The sequence below is a fragment of the Geotrypetes seraphini genome, chromosome 3 (assembly GCF_902459505.1).
Source record: "Geotrypetes seraphini chromosome 3, aGeoSer1.1, whole genome shotgun sequence".
NCBI classification, from domain to species: Eukaryota; Metazoa; Chordata; class Amphibia; order Gymnophiona; family Dermophiidae; genus Geotrypetes; species Geotrypetes seraphini.
This window is the reverse complement of record NC_047086.1, coordinates 88314343-88340410: the sequence shown is the minus strand read 5'-3', so window position 1 is coordinate 88340410 and position 26068 is coordinate 88314343. Positions and strand designations below refer to the sequence as shown.

General features: G+C 42.3%; 1 protein-coding gene across 1 annotated transcript in view; it reads right to left on the bottom strand.

Annotated features, from left to right (window-relative positions):
* IAH1 (isoamyl acetate hydrolyzing esterase 1 (putative)) overlaps positions 1-26068 on the bottom strand; it is a 38283-nt gene that overhangs the window by 9122 nt on the left and 3093 nt on the right. Inside the window, exons 2-4 of the mRNA XM_033939731.1 lie at positions 21751-21803; positions 17231-17379; positions 7430-7591 (exon numbers count right to left, since the gene is read on the bottom strand). Of these exons, the coding sequence (XP_033795622.1) occupies positions 7430-7591; positions 17231-17379; positions 21751-21803 (364 nt within the window). The remainder of the gene's footprint in view (positions 1-7429; positions 7592-17230; positions 17380-21750; positions 21804-26068) is intronic.

The window sequence follows — 26068 nt, the reverse complement described above, 5'->3', positions numbered from 1 at the left end:
CCTTCCCTCGGCAGACTTGATGATCTGTTGCGGCGGATGCAGGGTTGTCCATGTCGGAGAGCAACCCGTTGGGAGCACCCGGGTGGAGCAAGGCAGGGGTTGTCTCTCCCGGGCTTGAAACCACCCTAAGCCCCGACGTGAGAGCCCCACCTCCGCGACCTCGGTCTACCAGTTCTCCAGGGGTAGAGGAAACCCCTGAGAAGGGGGAGGTCCTTTCCCCAGAGGCAGTATGATCAGTATTGGAGACTGACCAGGGAGCAGCTGCAGAAGAAACTGAGGTAGGACAAGCAGACGGAGGTGGATTCCAGCCAGAATCAGACCAGGACAGCTTTTCTTCTCAGGACGATGAGCATTTCTACACCCAGCAAAGGTTACCAATATGGGAGAAACCAGCACAAGTAACTTTAGATTCATTATGGGATATGATTGTAAATTTTACTAAAACTATTAGTTCCAATTTCCAATATATTGAAGGAAAATTGATCTAACATACTAGAGAGCTGAAAGATTTAACAGCGGATTTGATGGTCTCAAAGGCTTCTATTCAAAAGCTTGATCAAGATATGGTTACAGTTAAACAAATGCAGGAGTCCATCATTAAAGATAATAGTAATCTCAGGAAGAAATTGGAAACACCTGAAAATAATTCCTGGAATAGTAAGATAGTAGATGACAGCAGATAAAGACCCGAATGGTCCATCCAGTCTGCCCAACCTGATTCAATTTAAATTTTTTAAATTTTTTTCTTAGCTATTTCTGGGCAAGAATCCAAAGCTCTACCCGGTACTGTGCTTGGGTTCCAACTGCCGAAATCTCCGTTAAAATCTACTCCAGCCCATCTACACCCTCCAAGCCACTGAAGCCCTCCCCAGCCCATCCCCCACCAACGGCCATACACAGACACAGACCGCGCAAGTCTGCCCAGTATTGGCATTAGTTCAATATTTAATATTATTTTCTGATTCTAGAACCTCTGTGTTCATCCCACGCTTCTTTGAACTCAGTCACCGTTTTCCTCTCCACCACCTCTCTCTGGAGCGCATTCCAGGCATCCACCACTCTTCCGTAAAGTAGAACTTCCTAAAATTGCCTTTGAATCTACCACCCCTCAACCTCAAATTATGTCCTCTGGTTTTACCATTTTCCTTTCTCTGGAAAAGATTTTGTTCTACGTTAATACCTTTTAAATATTTGAACATCTGAATCATATCTCCCCTGTCCCTCCTTTTCTCCAGGGTATACATATTCAGGGCTTCCAGTCTCTCCTCATACATCTTCTGACGCAAGTCTCCTATCATTTTCATCGCCCTCCTCTGGACTGCTTCAAGTCTTCTTATGTCCTTCGCCAGATACGGTCTCCAAAACTGAACACAATACTTCAAGTGGGGCCTTACCAATGACCTGTACAGGGGCATCAACACCTTCTTCCACTGGCTATGCCTCTCTTTATACAGCCCAGCATCCTTCTAGCAGCAGCCACTGCCTTGTCACACTGTTTATTCGCCTTTAGATCTTCGGACACTATCACCCCAAGGTCCCTCTCCCCGTCCGTGCATATCATCTTCTCACCTCCCAGCATATAACTTGAGACTTATTAACTTCCCTAGATTAACTACGATTACTCCTAGGGAAATGCTTAGGAGATACCTGACTGAAATATTGCAAGTTTCTGAGGAAACTTTATCACCATTTACTCAAGTGTATTACTTGCCAAATAAAGATGGGGCTCAAACACCTTTGAATGTTTCTGAACTTTTAGAAACATCAGATAGAGAGACAGCTGTACCTTCTACAATGGTTGTGACATTAGCTCTCACAATAAATAAAGTGTGGTTATTGAGACTTTTCTTTAAAAACAAGCAGAAAGAGTTTCTTGGATGCAAAATACAAATGTTTCCAGACTTTTCTAGAGAAACTCAAAAGTGTCGTAGAGAATTTTTACTTTTGAAACCTGGAGTTACTTTGCTGGGAGCAACGTTTTACTTAAGATATCCTTGCAAGTGTATTATTTGCTACCGTTCAGTTAAATATGTTTTTTTTTTAACCTTATCAGTTAACTGCTTTTCTGGCTTTGTCTTGACTGGATAAAGAGGAGTCAACAATAGCCCAAAAGTTTATATAAGCTGTTCATCACGTCTCAGTCCTGTCTGTAATTTGTCCTTTATAACAATTGTTTTTTCCTTTTTTCTTGCTTGATGTAATCTTGGATCACATTTTGAGGACTTGAGTTGGGTTAGTGGCAAGAATTTTCTTTTATGTTGATTGTGATTCATATTGGATATAAGTTATATCTCTACTGACCAACTTTCTGTACAAGTGAATACTTGAATGTAAATTTAAAAATCTATAATAAATAAATAATAAAATAAATTATGAGCCCTCTAGAAACAGACATATACCTACCGTACCTAAATACTGTATTTATATCGCCTGCATGCCTGAAGGCTTATTGAGGTGGTTTATAGAACGTTTTCCCTGTTCCTGGAGGGCTCAGCATGTCAAATAAAAGAGATGTAAGGGAATATGAACCTGGATGCCCAGGTTTAGAGTTCACTGCATTGACCTCTAGGCTGCCCTTCTGCTTTGCCAGGACATCTTTAACAGCATTTTAACAAAAATGGCTACAGACATTACCCTTGGATTTTTGGCGTTCATAATTTGGAGGTTACAGTTTGTACAATGGCTATTTGTTTTGGACCGTCACACTTATTTTTGAGATAGACACTGCTTGCCCTAGGTTCAGTAGCACAGAATCAGAATGTTGCTATTACCTGGGTTTCTGCCAGGTCCTTGAGACCGCGACTGGCCACTTTTGGAAACAGGATACTGGGCTAATTGGACCAGTATGTGCACTGTGAGGGATAGAAAGATGCTGCAGAAGGAATGCCCGGGCCTGGGATTTTTTTTTTTTTTATAAACTAGGGATGGAGTCAGGAAGTGTTAGGGACATTCAGGGGGGGCTGTGGGGTCGATCTTAACTAGGGCTTATTTTTGGGGTAGGTCTTATTTTCAGGGAAACATGGTAACTGATTCTTGAGGGGACAGTGCTGAGGTGTGCATAAATTAGCAAATTTTACAATCAATGAACATATTTGTGTTCCACTCACAGTACCCAAATCGGCCCCTGTACACGTTTAGTGGCTAAATACACACCATAATGTCAATGTGCATATGTGCATACTTATGTTGATCAGAATTTTGTACCATCAAAACATTTTTAATAATGGATTGATGATACTGAACATGGGGGTATATATGTTGATAAAAAAATAACCCGGAATTTACAAACCCCCCTTTTACAAAGTCGTATTAGTAGCTGCCACGTGGCAACGACCCCGAAGCCCTTTAAATCCCTATGGGCTTTGGGGCTGTTATCACAGCAGCCCACGCTAAACGGCTTTATATAAGAGGCTCAAAATGTTTATCAGGTACCAGGAAAACATCCCAATATTTAGAAAATGAACCACCATTCATATACTAATTGACATACTTTAAGTTTTTTAACGGAGACCTCGGCAATGACTCTTAACATGGGGGAAACAGCACCACGACTCACTCACTTCATCACAAGTCTCTATTAAAGAAACTTTTCTTGTGCTCCAGTGCATCAAATCAAATTAATGTGTTATTGAATAATTCTATAGACACAACAGTTGCCAATAAGTCCAATATACAATCTTATATAATAAAACCCTAAGTGCGCATGTGTACTTAGGGTTTTGTGATCCCTGCCGCCGTGTTTTCTGATCCGTGGCCGAATTCTATTTTAGAACACGGCAGTAGGAACAGCATGGCGAAGGAGAAGGGCAGGCAGAGGAGTGCCGTGAGAAGGTCAGAGAGCGACAGGGACAGGATGAAGGCATTGGTGACAGTGCGCAGCTGCCGATGCTTGAGCACGAGTGCCTGAGCGCCATGGCCAGCCCTTGCAGGAGGTCTCCGCTGCGGCTGCCCGCTCACTGTATTGTCTAACCCCTTCCCCTATCTTTCTTCCGGGTGGTTCGGATGGCTGGCAATGTAGACAGCTGTTGCCAATGCAAACGAAGTTTCTATTACTGCAGGAAACTAGGGCTGGGGTGGGAAGGAAATTGGATCCAGATAGGAGAAGGCAGGAACTCGGTTCAGGTAGGTCATTACTTCACTGCCTCAGGTCGATTAGTACACACTACTAATGCCATAAGAGGGCTGCATTGAGAGCCAACTCAGAAAAGGCTAACTATATTGTAACACCTTTACAAAAGTACAAGTATTGGTTAAGGTTTAATAATGTATTGATTATCCTCTATAATAAAACCCTAAGCACGCATGCGCACTTAGGGTTTCGTGTTCCCAGCTGCCATGATCGCTGGGTCTGTGCCGAATTCTATTTTAGAACACGGCGGCAGGGAACACTCTAGCAACTCCCCCCTCCCGCCCTCACTCACCAACCGCAGCCGCTCCTCTTTAAAGCAGCCTGCTGAGGTTCGCTGGCCAGCTGTAGCGAACCTCGCAGGCCACTCTCCACCTGGTAGCACGTTTCCTCTGACGCGATCGTGTCAGAGGGAACGTGCTATCGAGGTGGAGAGTGGCCTGCGAGGTTCGCTACAGCTGGCCAGCGAACCTCAGCAGGCTGCTTTAAAGAGGAGCGGCAGCAGCGGTTCGTGCCGGTGGGAGGGAGGGTAAGAATAGCTGCTATCTCAATAAAAATTATTTTAAAAAAACAAAAACAGGCATGGCACAACAGAGGGCAGGGGGGAGAGGGGGCTGCTTTGGGGGGGAGGGGCCAGGGAGAGACACAGACAGAAAGAATGACAGACAGATAAACAGCGTCCAAGGAGAGAGAGAGACAAAGAAAATAAAACAGACTGACAGACATCTACTCTAGCACCCGTTAATGTAACAGGCTTAAACACTAGTACAATCTATAATTGGCTTATCTGATTAAATCCTAGAGGAGAGTGTTTGATCTTGAATAAATAGAAACCTATTTTTAAATATAATAAAAAATATAATAATAAATATAATATAATATAATATAATAAATATAATAAAAAATATAATAAAAAAGGTTCAAAGAAGCTTTGGATAGGTACTTGGAAGACAAAGGGATTGAGGGGTACAGATAAGAGTAGAGGTATATTATAGGGATGGGATTAGAGGTAAATTAATCAGGGATCACTGTTCAGGCACTAGGCCTGATGGGCCGCTGCGGGAGCGGACCGCTGGGCAGGATGGACCTCTGGTCTGACTCAGCGGGGGCAACTTCTTATGTTCTTATAAATAAATGGACATCAGTATGAGCTCTCAGAGTGTAAGCAAGGGATTTTGAGCTCAGGCAGCAACTCATAGGTGACCAGCACCAGACATAAATCTAAATAAGCACTGCCTCATACATCATTTAGTCCTGAATGTGCAAACCATACAAATGAATAAAGTGCTAATCAAGATCAAACAGTCACACTGAGGAAGAAAATTTTTTTCTTAAGCAAAACTATAGATACTCCCAAGAATCTGCCTTATAAATACAATATAAAGTGCAAAGTGCTACAAATATTACACTCTAATATAAAAGAACCCCTCAAGATGCCCTAATAAATAGATGAATAGAATCACATAAATAGGCTGTAAAGTGCATAACATGAGAACCGTGACATGATTGTTATAAGCATAGAGTAATACATGGTTAAACCCCTAAGTACTTAGGTCATTGAAAATTCATGAAAACGTATATAAATAAATAAATATTCAAGAACCCTCATATAAATATAATAAAAAGTACTAAATATTGGGATGTTGCCCTGGTACTTGATAAACATTTTATAAATTGTCTAGTGCTTGGTTACCTTTTGATCAGAATTCTGTAACATATCACATATGCAAAAAAAAAAAAAAAAAAAAAAAAAAAAAGACTTTATAAAAATTAACCCTTTTATGGCCTCCAAATCTGAGCTTCCTCTTCCTCCTCAAATATCCTTTTGACCACCAACTACTTGCCTTTCCAGGTTTCTCCTCTGCCTCCCCACCTTTCAGAAGAAGTGCATTGTTTTCACCAGCCAGCACAATGTGCTATTCTAAGCTGTGGTTAATTCTTTTCCTTTTATCGCTGCGACACAGAAAAAATGGCAGCATGGCATACAAGTGTCTATTGCCCCCCCGGCTTCCCCCCAAAAAGCACTGTTCCAGAATAAGCCCTGCATGAAAACTTGGTATGCATGTGCAGGAGGAAAAAATACTTTCAAAATACTATTCCACTTTGAAACACGCTCAGCCCAATATGAAAAGTGAGTTATGTGTTTGCCTATCTGGATATTTTCAAAAATTAGGTGAATTAAAGTGGGCTGTTTAAACATGACTAAACAGTCAGATTTTATCCAGATATTAAAGGGCCAGGTTAGGAAAGGGGTGGAGGCAGTGTTGGAATTTATCCATTTAGTAAGCTGTCTAGCGGATGATTATTGCAAATTATCCATTCGGTTTTAAGCTTGAATGGTCAACATAAAATATTCATATTTAGCACCACTACTTATACAGATAGAGATGCTGAATATTTGCAATTGTAAACTCCAATAGAAACTCTATTGTGTGATACCTTCTGGTATATCAAGCTAATAATTAATTATGACGATAATATACATATTAAGATAACTTTCAGCTGGTTGGTAACCATATTAGACTAAGAACTGGAACCTGACCTGAGCTTCAGATGAGAAAGGAGACAAAGCAGCCCATGCTACAGTGGGACGTCACTTCTAAGATACATGTAAGAACGTCAGGTGTTGGTTCTTCATAAGAGAAATGACAGAATGGATGTTGCTGCCACTCGAGTCTTTCCTTTCCTGTCAGCTGGCAGATTCACCACCTGTGTCTGCCACATTACTCTTCTCCTCCGCCCCTCCCCCCCAAATCCAACTGTTTTCTTGGAAAGAAATTAAAACCTACAATTTTTAAAGCCCTGTCTGCATCTAAGAATGTAAAACACCATCTCCCAGCACTAGTCCTTCTCAAGGGGACACTTCTATATGTTCTCAGTAATGGCTCCGCAACTATGGAATACCTTACCTCAACATATAAGAGAGGAAAATGATTTGAGTCGCTTTAAAAGTAACTTAAAGTGTTTTCTTTTTAAAGATGCTTTTAATCTTTAACTATGCTCAAAGTTTATTTTAGCTTTTCCTCAGTTATCACTCTCCCCTCCCTAATGTTCTTTCCATTCATGTTCTCTTTTATATCCTAAAAAATTGAATTGTAGTTCTGCCCTTTCATATCTTATTAGTCTGTAAGTCCATCAGTCTAACCTATTATATTTAATAATTAAATGGTATATGCTTATACTTTTTATTAAAGTTGTAATTCGCCTAGTAAATTAAATAAGCGATTCATCAAACCAAAATAAAACTTGAAACTATATTGCCTCGTCAATGTGAGCAGAATTGAAAGACAGAACTCATTATACCCTTTGTAAGGCATTGTTGTTCCCATGCTGACTCTTCCAGTGGTGGAGGGGTTATCAAAACAATCTTATCCTCTGTAATATTAACAGACTTCAGATACTGGATCATATTCTTCAAATTTTCCCTATATTCAGCCAAAGAGATGTGCTGCTGGGGATTCTCATCTGTGCAGAAGAAATTTTAAAAAATTAAATGTCATTCATGATCCTAAAAGAGAAGAATATTGTGTTCCTGTGTGCCACGAGAGGTGACCATTTTCACTTCCACATAGGTGATAAGGTATCGATTTATACATTTATATGTCTTATATTCATTTTAAATATTATTTACAATTTTGTGAAATTATACATTATGCATTATATACTGTACAGGTTTTATATATTATATTTTATCATATATTTGTTCAATTTATAAGAACACAAGAATAGCCTTATTGGGTCAGACCAATGGTCCGTCTAGCCCAATATCCTGTCTTCATGGAGGCCAATCCAAGTCATAAGTACCTGGCAAAACCCAAATAGCAGCATTCCATTGCACTGATCAGGGCAAGCAGTGGCTTCCCCCATATCTGTCCCAACAGCAGACTTTGGACTTTTCCTCCAGGAACTTGTCCAGACCTTTTTTTTAAACCAGCTACATTAATTGCTCTTACCACATCCTCTGTTAACGCATTCCAGAGCTTAACTATTCTCTGAGTGAAAAAAATATTTCCTCCTATTGGTTTTAAAATTATTACTCTGTGACTTTATTGAGTGTCCCCCTAGTGTACGAAAATCTTGATGCAGTTAAAAATTGATCCACTTGTACCGGTTCTACACCACTCAGGATATTGTAAACTTCAATCATATCTCCCCTCAACTGCCTCTTTTCCAAGCTGAAGAGCCCTAACCTCTTTAGTCTTTCCTTGTATGAGAGAAGTTCTATCCCCTTTACCATCTTGGTCTCTCTTCTTTGAACCTTTTCTAGTGCTGCTATATCTTTTTTGAGATAAGGAGACCAGAATTGAATGCAATACTCAAGGTGAGGTTGCACCATTGAGTGATACCAAAAGAATAGGTTCTTACCTTTGCTAATCATCTTTCTTGTAAATCCACACTTTATTCTGAGACTAGTGGGTTATTTCCCTCTACCCGTCAGGACTTGTAGGAAGCCTCATATGTCAGAGACTTAAACTCCTTCTCTCTCACCTCAGCACTGTCCCCCCAAGAATCAGTTAATTGTAAAGCAGCCAGGAATATCTACAGAGGACAAAGATAAGAGAGAGAGAGGTATACGGGGACACTCCCCAACAACTAAGTCTAATCTGCTCATGTCAAGAAATGCAAAACAGCAACATAATTCAACCAAGGTCATTAAACATGAGAAACTGAAACAACCAGAAACAGTGCTATAAGGAAACACAGCCTGCATTGTCAGAAGGGGGCACCCTAACTAGGGACCCCCACAAAACTGAGTGCTAAACCCATTCTGATCACACTCTTATAAAGGCTGGTCAGAAAACAGAAATCCAGCTTACCAGTACTTGGAAAGGCAGAAGCATAGGGGAGGTCCCCGGAATAAAGTGTGGATTTACAAGAAAGAAAATTATAAAAGGTAAGAACCTAATCTTTCGTTCTTGTACAATCCCACTTTATTCCAGGACTAGTGGAATGTAACAGAGAATCAGGGTGGAACTGGCGAGCCTGCTGCCAAAACAAAGGCACCAAAAGCAGAATCCTGTTTGGCCGCTACATTGATCCTGTAAAACTTGGTGAATGTATGCAAAGAGGACCAGGTAGAAGCCCTGCAAATCTCTTCCAAAGAGATCGCTGACGACTCTGCCAAAGAGGACGAGATACCTCAACGCAAGGGGGGGGGGGTGGGACTTCTTTCCTGCCGTGGAAATGGCCATACGGATCCATCTGTAAATAGGGACCATGGAAACCAGCCAGCCCTTGCAGGCAGGACCCACCAGAACAAAAAGATTGTCAGAGAGGCAAAAATTGTTCGTATTGATAAAGTTGGGAGAAAACCCATCCTCCGGGGCAGGAACCATCTCCTGCGGACCCTTTTTGGAACTTTTGGAGGATCTATGAGATTTTTCCCCCAAGGCATACTTGTGTTCGCTGGAGTGATGCCTGCGCACTCCCCGGGGCCCCCGATGCTATTTTCGGGGGTACATGGCAGAAACTGCAAGAAGACTCCTTAAAGAGGTCAAAAGCAAGGGGTCCAGGCAAATTTCACCGTCTTCGTAGGCAGCAACACACATGGAACACAGCTGCGCACTCGAAAGACATCCATCACAAATAGGGCATGAACCTACCAAATCCTGCCAGGGGAGTCCATCTGGATAGTTTTCTTGCAAAAACGAAGCTTGCAAGAGCTAAAAAGAACTTTTATTCCAAATCGGGAAAATCCAAGATGGCTGCCGCAGGTGCTGATTTTACATTAAGATAGCCTGGGAAAAGCACAAGTTTTTTTACAAGCCGGTGAGGTGCTTGCCCTTTCTAGTCTTTCAGCAAGATTCCATCTGTCTAAAGATGGGGTTTTGAGGCTTTTTTCCTCCTTACATTAACATTGCAGCTGGAGTACTATATTAGATAACATCTTTTACAATGTTTAAGAATTGAGTTGCATTTGTTTGATAAAAGCACAGGAACCCCACAAAAATGGCAATTTTAAGATTTTAGGGGGGAGGCCAGGGCATGCAGGGAAACCACCTAAACCCCCCTTTTACAGACCCCCCAAAATTGCTGTGCCATGTGCTGAATGGAAAAACACTGCCAGAGAAGCTGAATCTGTTTACAGAGATATCCTTTGCCTTAGGAAGCAGGCAAGGGGATCCAAGATGGCCGACGGGGCAGCTAGCTGAGCGTCCCGATTAGAACCGAGAGCGAGTACCTGCTTGTTTTTTCCTCCTTCGCGGTGTTTACCTCATCCAGCAATGCCGAAGAGAAGGGGACGAAGTGCCGCTGTAGCCTCGCGGCGCCCTGACCCCGCTAGACTCGGCAACATCGAGGAACTAATACGCCGGATGCAGGAAGTGTCGGCGGTGGCGTCGGCTTCCCCGCTGGGAGCACTCGTTGGTGAGCAGGATGTGGTCTCCCCGGGCTTGGAAATATCGCTAAGCCCCGACGGCCAGAACTCCACCCCCTCTTCCTCAGCATACCAGCTCCCCTCGGACAGTAGAGCCATCTGAGGTTGGTGAGCTCCTGTCCAGTGAGGCTTTGGTCATCGGACAGGGGAGAATGGATGTGGACTCCTGTGTCGTGAGTCCGGTAATGGCTGAGGCTCAGAGCAGCAAGAGGGAATGCAGCTTCCAGGAGAACAGCATGCAGGAGGAAAGGTCAGCTATAGTTAATTTTCCTATTCAAAAAGAACAATTTGTTGAAATAGAGAAACCCAGAGAAATAACTCTTGAGGCGATATGGGATCGGTGGCAGATTTGGTAAAATCTATAAAACCCCAAATTTCCCAAATTGAATCAAAGCTAAATATCCATGAAACAAATATTAAAGGTTTACAAACAGATTTTCAGGACCTTAAAGATTCAAATGCTGCCACTAAACAACTTAGTGAAATGTTAATGAAAGACAATATAAATATGAGAAGAAAATTGGAAGTTTTAGATAATCTTTCTCGTAATAACAATCTCAGGTTGGTTAATTTTCCTAAAGTGGCAACAATATCTCCGAGAGAGATGATAAAAAGATATATGGTAGAAATTTTGGATAGCTCAGAAGAACTGCTTCCACCTTTAACTCAGGCTTATTATCTGCCTATTCGGAAAATTGAAGGACAACATCAACAACATCAAGAACCACAACAACTACCTACAGAGGTCCAACAGAATTTAAATGTTTCACTGATATTAGAACAGTCGGACAAGGAAATCGCGACACCAGCAACTTTACTTCTCACTGTTGCCTTGGCACCGGATAAAAACTGGTTGCTGAGACTTTTCTTCAAAAACAAGTCAAAAGAATTTTTGGGATTTAAAATACAAATATTTCCAGATCTGGCTCGAGATACCCAAAGTTGTCGTCGTGAATTTCTGATTTTGAAGCCGGGAGTTATCGCTCTTGGAGCCTCGTTCTTCTTAAGACACCCATGTAAATGTGTGATATTATATCAAAAGCAAAAATATGTTTTCTTTGAGCCTATACAACTGACAACCTTTCTGTCAGCTGCACACCTGAAAGCTGGGATTAATACAACATGAGTGTTCATTATTTGATTAGGTCACTTCCTTCAGCTAAGTGTTCCTGTTTTTCTTCTTATTGATATACTAGCTGATGACCCGGCGTTGCACGGGTATTTAATTATAGCAATAACACTGTAAATGGATTCAAATAAAGATACTTTATAGTGGTGAATGAAATTATTGTTTTACAGCTTAATAAAAAGTACAATATTCAAATTATAATGTGAAATATTTGACAAAATGAATACAATACAACTAACGCAAAACGTGATAATAAACAAAATTTTTAGTTTCACCTCCAGGAGCAAGAACATATAAATTGTTGGGTGAACCCACCCTTGAGCAAGCAACATAGAGTTGTGGGCCGAGAGACCCCCAGAACATATCACCCCAGGTAGTTGGAATTACTGTGAGAATGGCAGCTTTTTACATTTTTTCCATTGACATGAATGGGTGAAATCTGATTTTCTGTTTGTAGCTCCGCCCACATGTGCAGGTGGGCCGCGAGACCCCCAGAACATATCACCCCAGGTAGTGAGGGATCTGCATACCAAGTTTCGTTCAAATCGGTCAAGCCATTTTTGAATTACTGTGAGAATGGCAGCGTTTTACATTTTTTCCATTGACATGAATGGGTGAAATCTGATGTTCTGTTTGTAGCTCCGCCCACGTGTGCAGGTGGGCCGCGAGACCCCCAGAACATATCACCCCAGGTAGTGAGGGATCTGCATACCAAGTTTCGTCCAAATTGGTCACAGTGAGAATGGCAGCTTTTTACATTTTTTCCATTGACATGAATGGGTGAAATCTGATTTTCTGTTTGTAGCTCCGCCCACGTGTGCAGGAGGGCCGCGAGACCCCCAGAACATATCACCCCAGGTAGTGAGGGATCTGCATACCAAGTTTCGTTCAAATCGGTCAAGCCGTTTGTGAATTACTGTGAGAATGGCAGCTTTTTACATTTTTTCCATTGACATGAATGGGTGAAATCCGATTTTCTGTTTGTAGCTCCGCCCACGTGTGCAGGGGGGTCGCGAGACCCCAAGAACATATCACCCCAGGTAGTGAGGGATCTGCATACCAAGTTTCGTCCAAATTGGTCACAGTGAGAATGGCAGCTTTTTACATTTTTTCCATTGACATGAATGGGTGAAATCTGATGTTCTGTTTGTAGCTCCGCCCACGTGTGCAGGTGGGCCGCGAGACCCCCAGAACATATCACCCCAGGTAGTTGGAATTACTGTGAGAATGGCAGTTTTTTACATTTTTTCCATTGACATGAATGGGTGAAATCTGATTTTCTGTTTGTAGCTCCGCCCATGTGTGCAGGTGGGCCGCGAGACCCCCAGAACATATCACCCCAGGTAGTGAGGGATCAGCATACCAAGTTTAGTTCAAATCGGTCCCACAGCTTTTTACATTTTTCCCATTGACTTGAATGGGTGAAATCTGAAGTTCTGTTTGTAGCTCCGCCCACGTGTGCAGTTGTGCCGCGAGACCCCCAGAACATATCATCCCGGGTAGTGAGGGATCCGCATACCAAGTTTCATTCAAATCGGGCAAGCCGTTTTTACGTTGGCAGCTGTTTTACATTTTTTCCATTGACATGAATGGGTGAAATCTGATTTTATGTTTGTAGCTCCGCCCACGTGTGCAGGTGGGCCGTGAGACCCCCAGAACATATCACCCCAGGTAGTGAGGGATCGGCATACCAAGTTTCGTTCAAATCGGGCAAGCCGTTTTTGCGTTGCCAGCTGTTTTACATTTTTTCCATTGACATGAATGGGTGAAATCTGATTTTGTTTGTAGCTCCGCCCACATGTGCAGGTGGGCCGTGAGACCCCCAGAACATATCACCCCAGGTAGTGAGGGATCGGCATACCAAGTTTCGTTCAAATCGGGCAAGCCATTTTTGAATTACTGTGAGAATGGCAGCTCTTTACATTTTTTCCATTGACATGAATGGGTGAAATCCGATTATCTGTTTGTAGCTCTGCCCACGTGTGCAGGTGGGCCGCGAGACCCCCAGAACATATCATCCCGGGTAGTGAGGGATCTGCATACCAAGTTTCGTTCAAATCGGTCAAGCCGTTTTTGCGTGATCGCGGCACATACATACATACATCCGATTTTATATATATAGATTACTAAGATTTTTGTAAGGCTCACCGTTTTACATCTTGGATCCATAATATGAGGACTTGAGGAGGAGATTAAGATTATTTTTCTTTGATTATAACTATTGTCTCGCTTGGAATGTGTTCTTTAATGCCTCTCCTTTCTGTACAAGTGTATACTTGATTGTTTATTTGAAAATTGATAAATAAATAATAATAAAAAAAAAAAAGGAAGCAGGCAAGCTGGGCTTCAGATTTTCTGACTGCCCGATTGACTGGACTTCTATAGCCGGGAACCTCCGCCACCCACAGACACGCTGCACAGACACCTGGTGGAAGAACGCAGTCTGGTCCTGATCCCAGATGCACCTCCATGGAGCCACGCAGCCTGCACTCTACCCACTAGCAGACGAACCTGGGATGAGCCAGCTCCCAAAGGAAGAAACCCGAAGCCTCGATCCAAAGTGCAGGCTATCCAGAGGATGCACTGACAAGCAGCCAACCCCCTAGAAGCAGACTTTTCCAAAAGTCTGCGAACTCCCACAGTCAGAGCTGTCCCTGCAGGGAACCTCTACAGCACGAGGGCAAAAAACGCAAAATGAAAAGACCAAATTTTAAAGAAAACAAACAAGAGCAGAAAAGAAACTCCTACAGCCTTGCTTGTAGGAAAGAAACTGGTTCTTTAGGGCAGTGGTTCCCAACCCTGTCCTGGAGGAACACCAGGCCATTTGGGTTTTCAGGCTAGCCCTAATGAATTATGCATGAAGCAAATTTGCATGCCTATCACTTCCATCATATGCAAATCTCTCTCATGCATATTCATTAGGGCTAGCCTGAAAACCCGATTGGCCTAGTGTTCCTCCAGGACAGGGTTGGGAATCACTGCTTTAGGGGACAGTGCCGAGGTGAGAGAGGTGGAGCTAAAGTCTCTGAAATAAGCCCTACAAGCCCTGGTGGCTAGAGGGAAATAACCCACTAGTCCTAGAATAAAGTGGTATTGTACAAGAAAGAGACATTATTAACATTCTTAGTCTTGCTTACCACATCCTTTTTCTAATAATTTCCAGCATCTTGTTTGCTTTCTTGGTCACCACTGCACATTGGGCAGAAGGTTTCAGTGTATTGTCCATGATGACACCCAGATTTTTTTCTTGAGCGCTGACCCCCCAAGCTGGACCCTAGCATCAGGTAACTATGATTTTGGAATATTCTTCCCAATGTGCATCACTTTGCATTTGTTCACATTAAATTTCATCTGCCATTTGGACGCCCAGTCTTCCAATTTCCTAAGGTCTTCTTGCAGTTTTTCAGACTGCATGTGTTTTAACAACTGTGAACAGTTTAGTGTCATCTGCAAATTTAATCACCTCACTCATAAGAACATAAGCAATGCCTCCACTGGTTCAGACCCGAGATAATCTCGGAGAGAGCGAGACCAGAAGGCTTTGAGCATGCGCAAATGCTCAAAGCCTAGTCCAGCCCGGCGCAGAAAGAAGGAGGATCTCTCCCGCACCGCACCGCCCAGCCCAGCCCAGCCCAAACCAACGAGGGAGGATCTTCGGGCACTGGCACTGGCACATCCTGTGCATTGGTGCTGGTGCCCAATCGGGTAAGAGATGTTTTGCGGTGCTGGGGGGGATGTAGGATCGCGGGGGAGGGGGTGATGTGAGCGGGGGGGGGGGGGGGAGGATGCCGGTTCGCATTGAAAAAAAAAAGTTGTACAACGCGGGTAAGCGAGCGGGGGGGGAGGATGCCGGTTCGGAGTAGGCGGGAGGAGGTTTTAGCATGCGCGGTATACGCGTGTGCACGCTATATTAAATTTTTTAACATAAATTTGTGTTTCCCGCGTGCTATACCCGTGTGCGTGTTTTACACGGGTGCGCGGTATATGGGTGAAAATACAGTATTTTGCCTTATTTTGAAATAAAAAGGTTTGGTGGCAATTTATGTCATATGGTCTATCTTTTTCTATCATTCCTAAAAACCGAAATATGCCTGGTCCCAAGGATTTCTGATAAAGGATCTTGTACCTGTACCTTGATCCTTTATCTATTGATACCTTTATCTATTTCATCCTTTATCTATTTTATCCTCTATTTTATCTATTGATCCTTTATCTATTTCATCCCTGTTTTAGCACTCTCTCCCCTTCCATCTCAGTCCTTTGGCAGAAAAGCATAAACTTTATCTCCCTCTGGACTATGGGTCAAGTGTATTCTTAAACTAACGAGTAGATGCTGGTATTGAGCGATGGCTGGATTCCCCTCTGGTAGGAACTGGGGAGCTCTGCTTCCATAGTATCTTTGCCTCTCCCCTCAAGCTTAGGAATCAAATGCAGGGTTCCCTACGTGGCAACATTTGGAGTTACTTCTAAGCCATTGGGCTAGTTAATTCTCTTTATTTTCAAAAAGCCAAGGGAAAGAGCAGGATCCACAGACCTCCAACAAAGGCCACTTGAGAATTTATTTTTAAATGCAGTTCCTGAGGATTTGCAAATGGCTCTGACAAATTATTTACAAAGTCCTAGAAGAGTCAATTAGCATGTAACTGTCTATAGCAGTGGTTCCTAACCTGGTCCTGGAGACACCCTAGCCAGTTGGGTTTTCAGGATATCCATAATGAAGTCATGAGTCAGATTTGCATGCAGTAGAAGCAGTACATGCAAATTTCTCTCATGGATATTCAAAAACATGATTGGATTGGGTGCCTCCAGGATCAGGTTTGAGAACAACCACTGGTCTATAAGTAAATCACTACAGAACACCATGGGGGGGTTCTCCCATGCCTCTAGAAGGAATCTAAGTAAACCACTCTAGTGGAGTTGGAGATTCATTAAACAGTCTCAAGAAAACACAACAAAATTTTCTTCAGCTTGGAAAAGAGACAGCTGAGGGGAGATATGATTGAAGTCTACAAAATCCTGAGTGGAGTAGAACAGGTACAAGTGGATTGATCTTTCACTCTGTCAAAAATTACAAAGACTAAGGTACATGCGATGAAGATACAGAGAAATACTTTTAAAACTAATAGGAGGAAATAATTTTTCACTCAGAGAATAGTTAAGCTCTGAGGGAAGCCACTGCTTGCCATGGATTGGTAGCATGGAATGTTGCTACTCTTTGGGTTTTGGCCAGGTACTAATGACTTGGATTGGCCACCATGAGAACGGGCTACTGGGCTTGATGGACCATTGGTCTGACCCAGTAAGGCTATTCTTATGTTCATAGGACCTGCTAGCCAAAAATGCTATTACTAACATAAGACCCTCTCAACACACATACAGGAACAGAATAACTTCCATTTAAAAGCTGATGATTTCTTTATTTTGGACAGTGAAGAGTGCCACATGTCTATTATAGTTTAACATACATTTTGACTTACCCATCCTCAATACTGAGAAAAATATGAGACTGGAATGCCCACATTTCAGTAAAACAACATAGTTCACTAACAGACCAGGAAAAGTAAGAAATTAATTTGAAGACGAATAACAAGTGCCAAACCTTTTAAAGAACAATCATTGGCTCCAAAGAAGATAATAACTGCAATGGTGTTTTCAGCCTCTGAATCTCTGGTGATCAATCTTGGAAGCACAATCTTAGCCCATCTTGTATTGTATCCTGAAAGGCCCCTATTTATAATGTCACATTTTCTGAAAAAAGAAAACATGTCAGTGAAAAAATAAAAGATGAAATAGAATCAGGTTATCTGTTCTCACATAATTATTGTACGAACAATTTCTTTCAGCTCCCTTCAGGGGGTTTCTCCAATTAACTTTTTTTAATGGAAACTTAGGTTCTTACCTCGGTAATCTTCTTTCTGCTATAAGACATAGGATTCTGTACTGAAGCTGTTGTCCTTTAGTTGAGAACTTTGCAGAAGGGTGTCACTCATATTTTTTAACTTCTCCCCTTTATCAGTGGAGAATAGCTCTCTCTTCAGTTAGTGACAAAACAATTGAACTCCACCGAAACAGAAGAAAAAAGGAGGAGCATGGGGAACTTCCCTGGAGAGAACATACATTTCTGCTCTGCAATTCATGGCATGGCTCTGCTCTGCATCCCATGACCAGGGGAGCTACATCTGAAGAGAATGCTGTTGTGGGGACCACCTGGAGAGGAGAAAATCCTAGAGTAGATGCATATCTGCTCTCGCCCAAGGGATGACTTCCAGGGTGGCCATTATAAAACCCACTATGTCAGGCAATAAGTGTTTAAGTTTTACAAAAAAGGTGACCCCCCCACCAAGAGGACTGGACTCTGATGTCCTCCTGGGTTACAAAGACTCCCCCCATGGTCCCCCAAAGCCATCACCCCAACCCCTCCCACCTCCCTCCCCTCAAAAATTGAATTTCAATTATATTTTAATTAAAAAAGTAATTTTTGTACTTCTGATTCCCTAGCGAAAACCATGGTGTTCTGTCTATAACGACATAGTGCTGATTAGTTGAGAGCTTTTAAGCAAAGACATCTGAGAATAAGAATGATTTCAAGAGGGGTTTAAATCGTTCATGATCAGGAAGAGAGTTCCACAATTGTGGACTATTAATCGTAAAAATACGTTCTCTAGTAGCAACATAGGTAACATGTCTTACAGATGAAACAGTAAGTAGGTTTTGTTGAAGTGAACGCAATGTATGTTAACAGTATGTATGATATCAAAAGATTGTTAAGATAGGACAGAGATTGTGCGAATGTGCCTTGAAAACCAACAATAGAATTTTATGTTATTTGATGATTAATTCATAACCAGTAAGCAGATTTTAAGAGTGGAGTAATGTGATCAAATTTATTTTTCGCTATTAATTTTATAGAAATATTTTGTACTAACTGTAAACAATGAATGTCTTTACCTCTAATGCCACAGTATAAGAAATTTCAGTAGTCTAGTGTACTGATTACCAAGGAATGAACGAGAATATTAATTGCTGAAGGGAGTAAAAGATGAGATATTGAATAAGGCATAATTTAGAATAACATTTTTGAATAGTGGAAGAAATTTGTGGTTGAAAAGATAATTTAGAGTCAAGAGTAACTCCTAAAAAATATTTAATGGAGATGATAGTTGGATTGTGGTATCGAATAGTATTAATGGTGAAGGAAGAGTCTGGTTTTCCTTTATATAAAAAAGCATAGCTTTTGATTTCTGGGAATTTAAGGATAAATGGCTAGTTTTTAACCATTCAGTAATCAGAGTAAGTTTTTGATTGATTTGTTTTATCTCGTTAGAATCAGAAACATTGATGGTTTGAATATCATCAGCAAATACAAAAATATTGAAACCAATAGAGTAAGTAGTGGGCCAAAAAAATGTTGAACAGAATAGGAGTGAGAATGGATCCCTATGGCATTCCACATGGTAATGTGAAGGGTTCTGTGTATTTGTCTTCCATTTTTAGGATGTACTGATGATCACTTAAATAGGATTTAAACTATTGAGGAGCTATATCTGTAATACCACGTCCACTTTGCGATCCTGTGTATCCTTCAGTGTCACCCCTCCCTCACTAGGAAGAGAAGTAAACTTGATCACATGAGCCACTGTGGAATCCACTTTTGGCTGAAAAAACAGCTGTTGGAATTCTGGACATAGCTTTTTGCCCCCTTTAGAGAGCCTTCTGGGGATTCCCATTGGTTGGTGACCAATGATGTGATGTCCGGATGTGCCAGAAAGAAGGTAGTCTGCGTGTTTGTGCCACTCATGACGGAACACTAGGAGGTTGAGGGCTGCTGAGGGTCCAACTTCAACTCACAGGGTGTCCCCGAAATAACATGTGAAACACTTGCGGACTTCACAAGCCAGTGCATTGAGGGGTTGCCACCCTGATCAAGAGCAGCCACAGCCTCTTGATCTCTGGCCCTGTACAATGACCCTAAAACCCAAGAACGAAGCTGAGCCTCGAGATAATAAAAGCATGGAAAGGAATTTCCAGTCCCTCTCAGTCCTGCTCAGATTGATCAATGACGTTTGGAGACAGCTTAGGAAGGAACTCTCCCTGTTCCGGTGCGCTCGCAGGCAGTGTAGTGCTCCCCAGGCTCGTCAAATAGGCTCTCCACGTGAGACTGACAAAGTCTGAAAAACCCTGAACAGGTGCTCCAAGGAACCCTGCAGGACCTCTGAGTGTAGTTGTTGAACCTCCACACTCTTGCATTTTACACCTTCGTTAAGTGTGACTTCTGAGCGGTATCTCCTCTCTGTTGACTGAGCTTTTGGGGGTTCTCCCACCCTAGAGGATTCTAAGGAGGCAGAGCCCAAAGCTTCTGCCCCTTCCCCTCAGACCCTGTGGCATGTAGAACAGTTGCTCTTCTGCCGACAAAACTGCACAAAAAAGGCATGATACAGGGGTGGATAGGCCTGAGGAATCCATTACAGGTGATCCCTGGTCAAAATGAGGGGTTTAGAGGCAGATAGAAGCTTTTAAAAAAAGATACAGTATAATCTCGTTATAACGGAATATCGTCTATAGCGGACGAGGTCCGCTGGTCCCGGCTGTGCACCTTTATGAACATGCAGAAAATCACTGTATATAGTGGACTTGCATATAATGGACAATTTGGTCCCCAGAGCCGCTTTTAGCTGTAGTTTTGTTTGGCTTTAACAGACATGCAGGCTCCACCTACAAGGCACATGGCGTGCCGGTGATACAGTATCAACATTAGCCCAGAAGAAAATGACAGATTATTTTTCTTTTTCTTTCTAGTATGACATAATGCTTTAGAACAGGGGTGTCCAACCTGCGGCCCAAGGGCCTTATGCGGCCCGTGAAGTATTTTGTGCGGCCCTGGTCGAGGGCAATGCATGTTTTCCTCTTCTGCCCCCGGGTGTTTCCCATCTTGCTGGCTCCTTCCTATGTCTTGCTGCAGCATTTGCGCGGCCCCAGAAACATTTTTTTCAGCCAGTGCGGCCCAGGGAAGCCAAAAGGTTAGACACCCCTGCTTTAGAACATCTTTTAGTGTTCTGGTTTTGCAATCATTTCGTGCCTTACCAATGTTTTGCTGAGTTTTGTTATTGATGCTGCTGATATGCTTGTGCAGTGACTGTTGTTCATCGATTGTACGTTGTTTCAAGTTGACCTTTAATAAAGTTTTTAAAAAATGCAACTCTGGATATAACGGACTGTTTTTTCAGGTCTCTTGAAGTCCGCTATAACGAGATTATACTGTAGCTGAAAATCCAAGATGGCCACTGCCATTAAATTCCTGACAAAAAATGGCCCTGAAAATAAAAAAAACTCAGAAAAGTGGTTTTAGATTTCAGGGAACCTAACCCTAAATAAAAATATGATCCAGTGATGATAGTGCAAATGCAAAAAATCAAAACTCAAACTAATGTACTATGTAGACTAATAGCTCTCAAATTTTAAATGTCAGAATGGAAGAGAAAAGAGACTTCATTAGCCAGAAAAATGGCTTAACAGATATTTTCTTTAGCAGCTCTGCATGGGGCAAGAGCATTGGACAATTGCTCCTGCTCCAGTTCACCACTGGACCACCAGGGCTCAAGGCAGGCTTGAGGGAGGCAGGTCGAGGGCACAGAGTCGGCTAGGACAGAACACAGAAGGGGTCCTGTCCCAGCTCACCGCTGGACCACCAGGGCTTAAGACAGGCCTCAAGGAGGACTGCAGCAGGTCAAGGGAGGGGGCACAGAACTGGCTGGGACAGGACACAGAATGGGGTTGCTCCTTTCCTGGATCACCACTGGACCACCAATATCTATACTTGAATATAAACCCTCCGTTTATACTTGAGTTAACCGTTTTCCTCCCTTTATTGGGAGAAAAAAAAAAAGATTACCTCAGTTTATATTCGAGTATATACAGTATACTCTCAGAAACAAAATCTGAAGATATACAGTACTTTCATACAGATTAAGATAAAGCAAAAAGACCCAACAGCTGGTGCCAATACATGATTTCTATTTTTAACCTCACTAAAACAAATACTGTTGCAATACACCACATTCATCATACTCATCTGGGCTTCTAGATATACCAAAGTTGTCGGGTTTAGGCATTTTGACTCACCTGACCAGCCTGTCAGCGAGAGTTGCTCCCCACCCATCTGCTTCAAAGGCAAACTAAAGATAACAACAAAAAATTAAATAATCATTCAGTCTACAACTCCCTTTGCATTTCCTTTTATTTTTATTAGATTCTTGATATACCTCCATTCTACACATTACGGGCCGTGGTAGCAATGCTGCTGTGGTAAATGCACCGAAGTCTATAGGAATTGAATGGACTTCTGTGCATTTACTGCAGTTTTATAAAAGGGGCCTTAAATGCAGGTACTTTCTCCGTCTCTGAAGACTGGAGAGTGGCCAAAGTTATGCCAATTTTTAAAAGGGTTTCAGGGTAGATCCAGGAAATTACAGACCAGTAAGCCTGACTTCAGTGCCAGGAAAAATAGAAGAAACAATTGTAAAAAATAAAATTGTGGATGCACAAAGCGAGAGGAAAATCAAGATGGCGTCGGAAGCGGATGCCTGAGAGGTGAGCTCTGTTACCTCGTCCAGTCGATACTGCCTGATATTCTTCCCCGGTCGGGAGACATGGGGAAGAGAAAGGGAACCCTCCAGTAGCAGTAGCCCAGCAGCGTTTGGTCCAGACAACGATCATGGAGGCTTTTTCCCGCTCGGATGACTCAGCACTATCTAACTCGGGGAAGAGCCCGACTCTTTCGGGTGAACCCGTGCAAACAGGAAGGGCGTCATTGAGCCCGGAGCAGCGGACAACACCACCCCAACCCGGAAGCACGCTGGTGGAAGGAGAGCTGGGGCAGATGAGTTCCAGGGTTGAATCCTCTGATCCCGGCTTAGGAGGGAACCCAGCACTTGCCTCGTTAGGAGAAGGAGTGCAGGGAGAAGTGCAACATCGACCCAGCACCAGTGGAGAGGTGAGAGGTGCTTCGGGAGGGTCCACCTTACAATTTGGGGTGTTGGAAAAGCCTGCAAAGATAGACTTGAAGGCACTATGGCAAGCCATATCAGTTATTGATGCTAATCTAAAGTTATCTTTTTCTACATTATCGACTGACTATGGGACTATCTTTTCCAAAGTGGAACAACAGGGATTGCTAGGTAGGCGCCGGTATATTAGCGACGCCTAAGTCAACCACACCTTTTCTCCAACCTCCCCTAACCACACCTACTTTTCAGGTAGACATCAATGACAAACTATTAATTGCGCTTTTTTTTTTTTTTTAATTGGCTGAAAACTAGTATACCATGTCAATTTAAAAAAAAAAAATGTAATCCCTTTCCCATTCTTTTTGGTATTAGCAACTGGCACAGAGCCCTGCTTTTCCCTTTTGTCATACTGTTATTCTGGGTCTCTTGCATGGTGGCTTTTTTGCGGGAATCGCTGATATTGTTGTATATTTCTTGTATTTGGCTGCTTTTGTATTTTTTCCGAGTTTGTATTCTGACTTTTCACTTTCAATAAACATATATTTAAAAGAAAAAAAAAAAGAAAAAAGTTAAGCACGGATTCTGAAGTTTGGCTTTGCTAGGCATTCTTGATTAGGGCGCCTAATATAGGTACCCTACACAGAATCTGGTCCCCATAGTAATAATAATAATAACAACTTCATTTTTGTATACCGCAATACCAGAAGCAGTTCAGAGCAGTTTACAGAGGAAGAAACTGTACATAGACAGCGAAGTTACAGAGAGTATTGTCAAATTACATTGGTAGAGTAAATCAATTACATTAGAGTCGACAATGGTTAGGTAAGATCGGAAATAGGTTGGATATGCAATAAGTATATCAGTGGTACAATAAGGCAAGGGGGAGCCAGAGAAATTTGTCAAAGAGATAGGTTTTGACTGATTTCCTGAAGGCTTGGTAGAAGGGTGTATTTGAAATGAGGGTGGTTAGACATTTGTTCCATTTGCCAGCTTGGAATGACAGTGTCTTCTATCAAGGAATCTCTTGTAGATACAGCCCTTCAGGGAGGGGAAGGCAAACAGATAGGTATTACGCATGCGGGAGGTGCCTGGAAATACAAAATGGTGCGACAGATAGATTGGGGATGAACCTGTTATGGTTTTGAAGCAAAGGCAGGCAAACTTGAAGATGACCCTTGCCTCCATTTGTAACAAATGAAGTTTTCTGTAGAACATGATCCGACTTTTTCAAACCATAAATGAGACGGAGAGCAGTATTCTTTATGATTCTCAGACGTTTTATGGCTTTCTTAAAGGTTCCCAAGTATATGATGTTACAGTAATCTAAGGTCCTTAAGATGAGTGACTGAACCAGTAATCTAAAGGAGAGGAACTCAAAATAGTGTTTGATGGTATGCAGTTTCCAGAGAATTAGTAGAGAATGACACGAGGACAATTTTTTTCCCGTTCCAGAGAGTTCTTTTCCTGTCCCTGCCCCATTCCTGCAAGCTCTGTCCTCATCTGCACAAGCCTCAAACACTTTATAATCATAAGTTTTCAAGGCTTGTGCAGTTAAGGCAGAGCTTATAGGAATGGGGCAGGGACAGTGACAAAACTCATGGGGACGGGACGGGGAAATTGAGTTCCTGCGGGGATGGGAACAAAATTGTCCTCGAGTCATTCTCTACCCCATAGTCCTGGCTCCTATGCTTAGTACCCTAGGTCTGAATTAAGAGAAGCTGATCAGGATTACAGTTTCAAGTGACTGACTCTTGATACTGACTTTAGCAGAAGCTTTGACTGAAACACTCCCTGGATTTAAATGTAGCCAACACAGATGATGGTTTACCTTAAGACTTTTATAGAAATTTATTCTTCCTCTCTGTGCTCCCCCCCCCCATTTAAAGTTTATTGACCTACAAGACCTGGGGTTCCCCTCCACCTACACAGATGATGTGTGCCACTGCTTATTGGTCTCTTGACCACCTATCTAAAGCAGTGTCTCTCAAACTGTGTGCCATGGCACAGTGGTGTGCCCTGAAGAGATTCCATATTTGTACTTTATTTTTTTAAATTCCCTTCAGAAGTATACACTAGATGACATGTACTTTGCATACACAAAGACTCTGTCAATGTTTTGAGCATCTGTATGCATAAGGATATGACTGCCCAGAAATTATCCTAACTTGAGCAACGAAGCAATCAAAACTTTGTTACCGTTTGGATCTTTTTATCTTTGTGAACTTGGATTTTCAGCACAGAAATTAAATTGAGAAAAGAGTATGACTGCAGATGGTGGATGTAGAAATGCATATTTGCTTGTTGACAAACGAGTTAATTTGCACTCAAAAATAAACACATCCGTCGCATTGATTAGCAATTCAATTCTATCTACTTTACCCCCCTTTTACAAATCACAGCGTGGTTTTTAGCGCCGGCCATGGCTTTGGAGCTGTTACTGCAGCAGCAAAAACCACGCTATGCTTTTGTAAAAGGGGAGAGGGGTTAGTTTCACCATTGTTACAATTACCCATACGTAGCTGTAATTTTTTGTTGGTTTTGCAATTTTATAATTTCAATTATAATGCGTCATAAAACACATTTGCTCCATTTAGTGTGCTGGATCTAAAAAAGTTTGAGGGACACTACTTTGACAGGAAAAGGGTCACGAGTGGTGTCCCACAGGGGTCAGGGCTGGGACCGCTGCTGTTCAATATATTCATTAATGACCTGGAAACAGGGACGAAGTGCGAAGTTATAAAATTTGCGGACAACACAAAACTCTCCAGTAGGGTCAGAACTGTTGAGGAATGCAAAGAACTACAAAGAGACCTGAATAAACTGAGTGAGTGGGCAAAAAGATGGCAGATGAGCTTCAATGTAGAGAAATGTAAAGTCTTGCACATAGGGAAAAAGAACCTGATGTACAGCTATACAATGGGAGGGATGGTAGTGGGGGAAGGCGACCTAGAAAAGGATTTGGGGGTATTGGTAGATAAAACAATGAAGCCGGCGGCACAATGTGCAGTGGCCTCAAAGAAAGCGAACAGAATGTTGGGCATTATCAAAAAAGGTATCACTACCAGAACGAAGGAAGTTATCCTGCCACTGTATCAGGCGATGGTGCGCCCGCATCTGGAGTTCTGCGTCCAATACTGGTCGCCGTACCTTAAGAAGGATATGGCAATACTCAAGAGGGTCCAGAGAAGAGCAACAAGAATGATAAAGGGCATGGAAAACCTTTCATATGCTGAACGGCTAGAGAAGTTGGGGCTCTTTTACCTGGAAAAGCGGAGACTTAGAGGGGACATGATAGACTTATAAAATCACGAAAGGCATAGAGAAGGTGGAGAGGGACAGATTCTTCAGACTAGCGGGGAGAACAAAAACAAGAGGGAATTCAGAAAAAATGAAAGGAGACAGATTCAAAACGAATGCTAGGAAGTTCTTCTTCA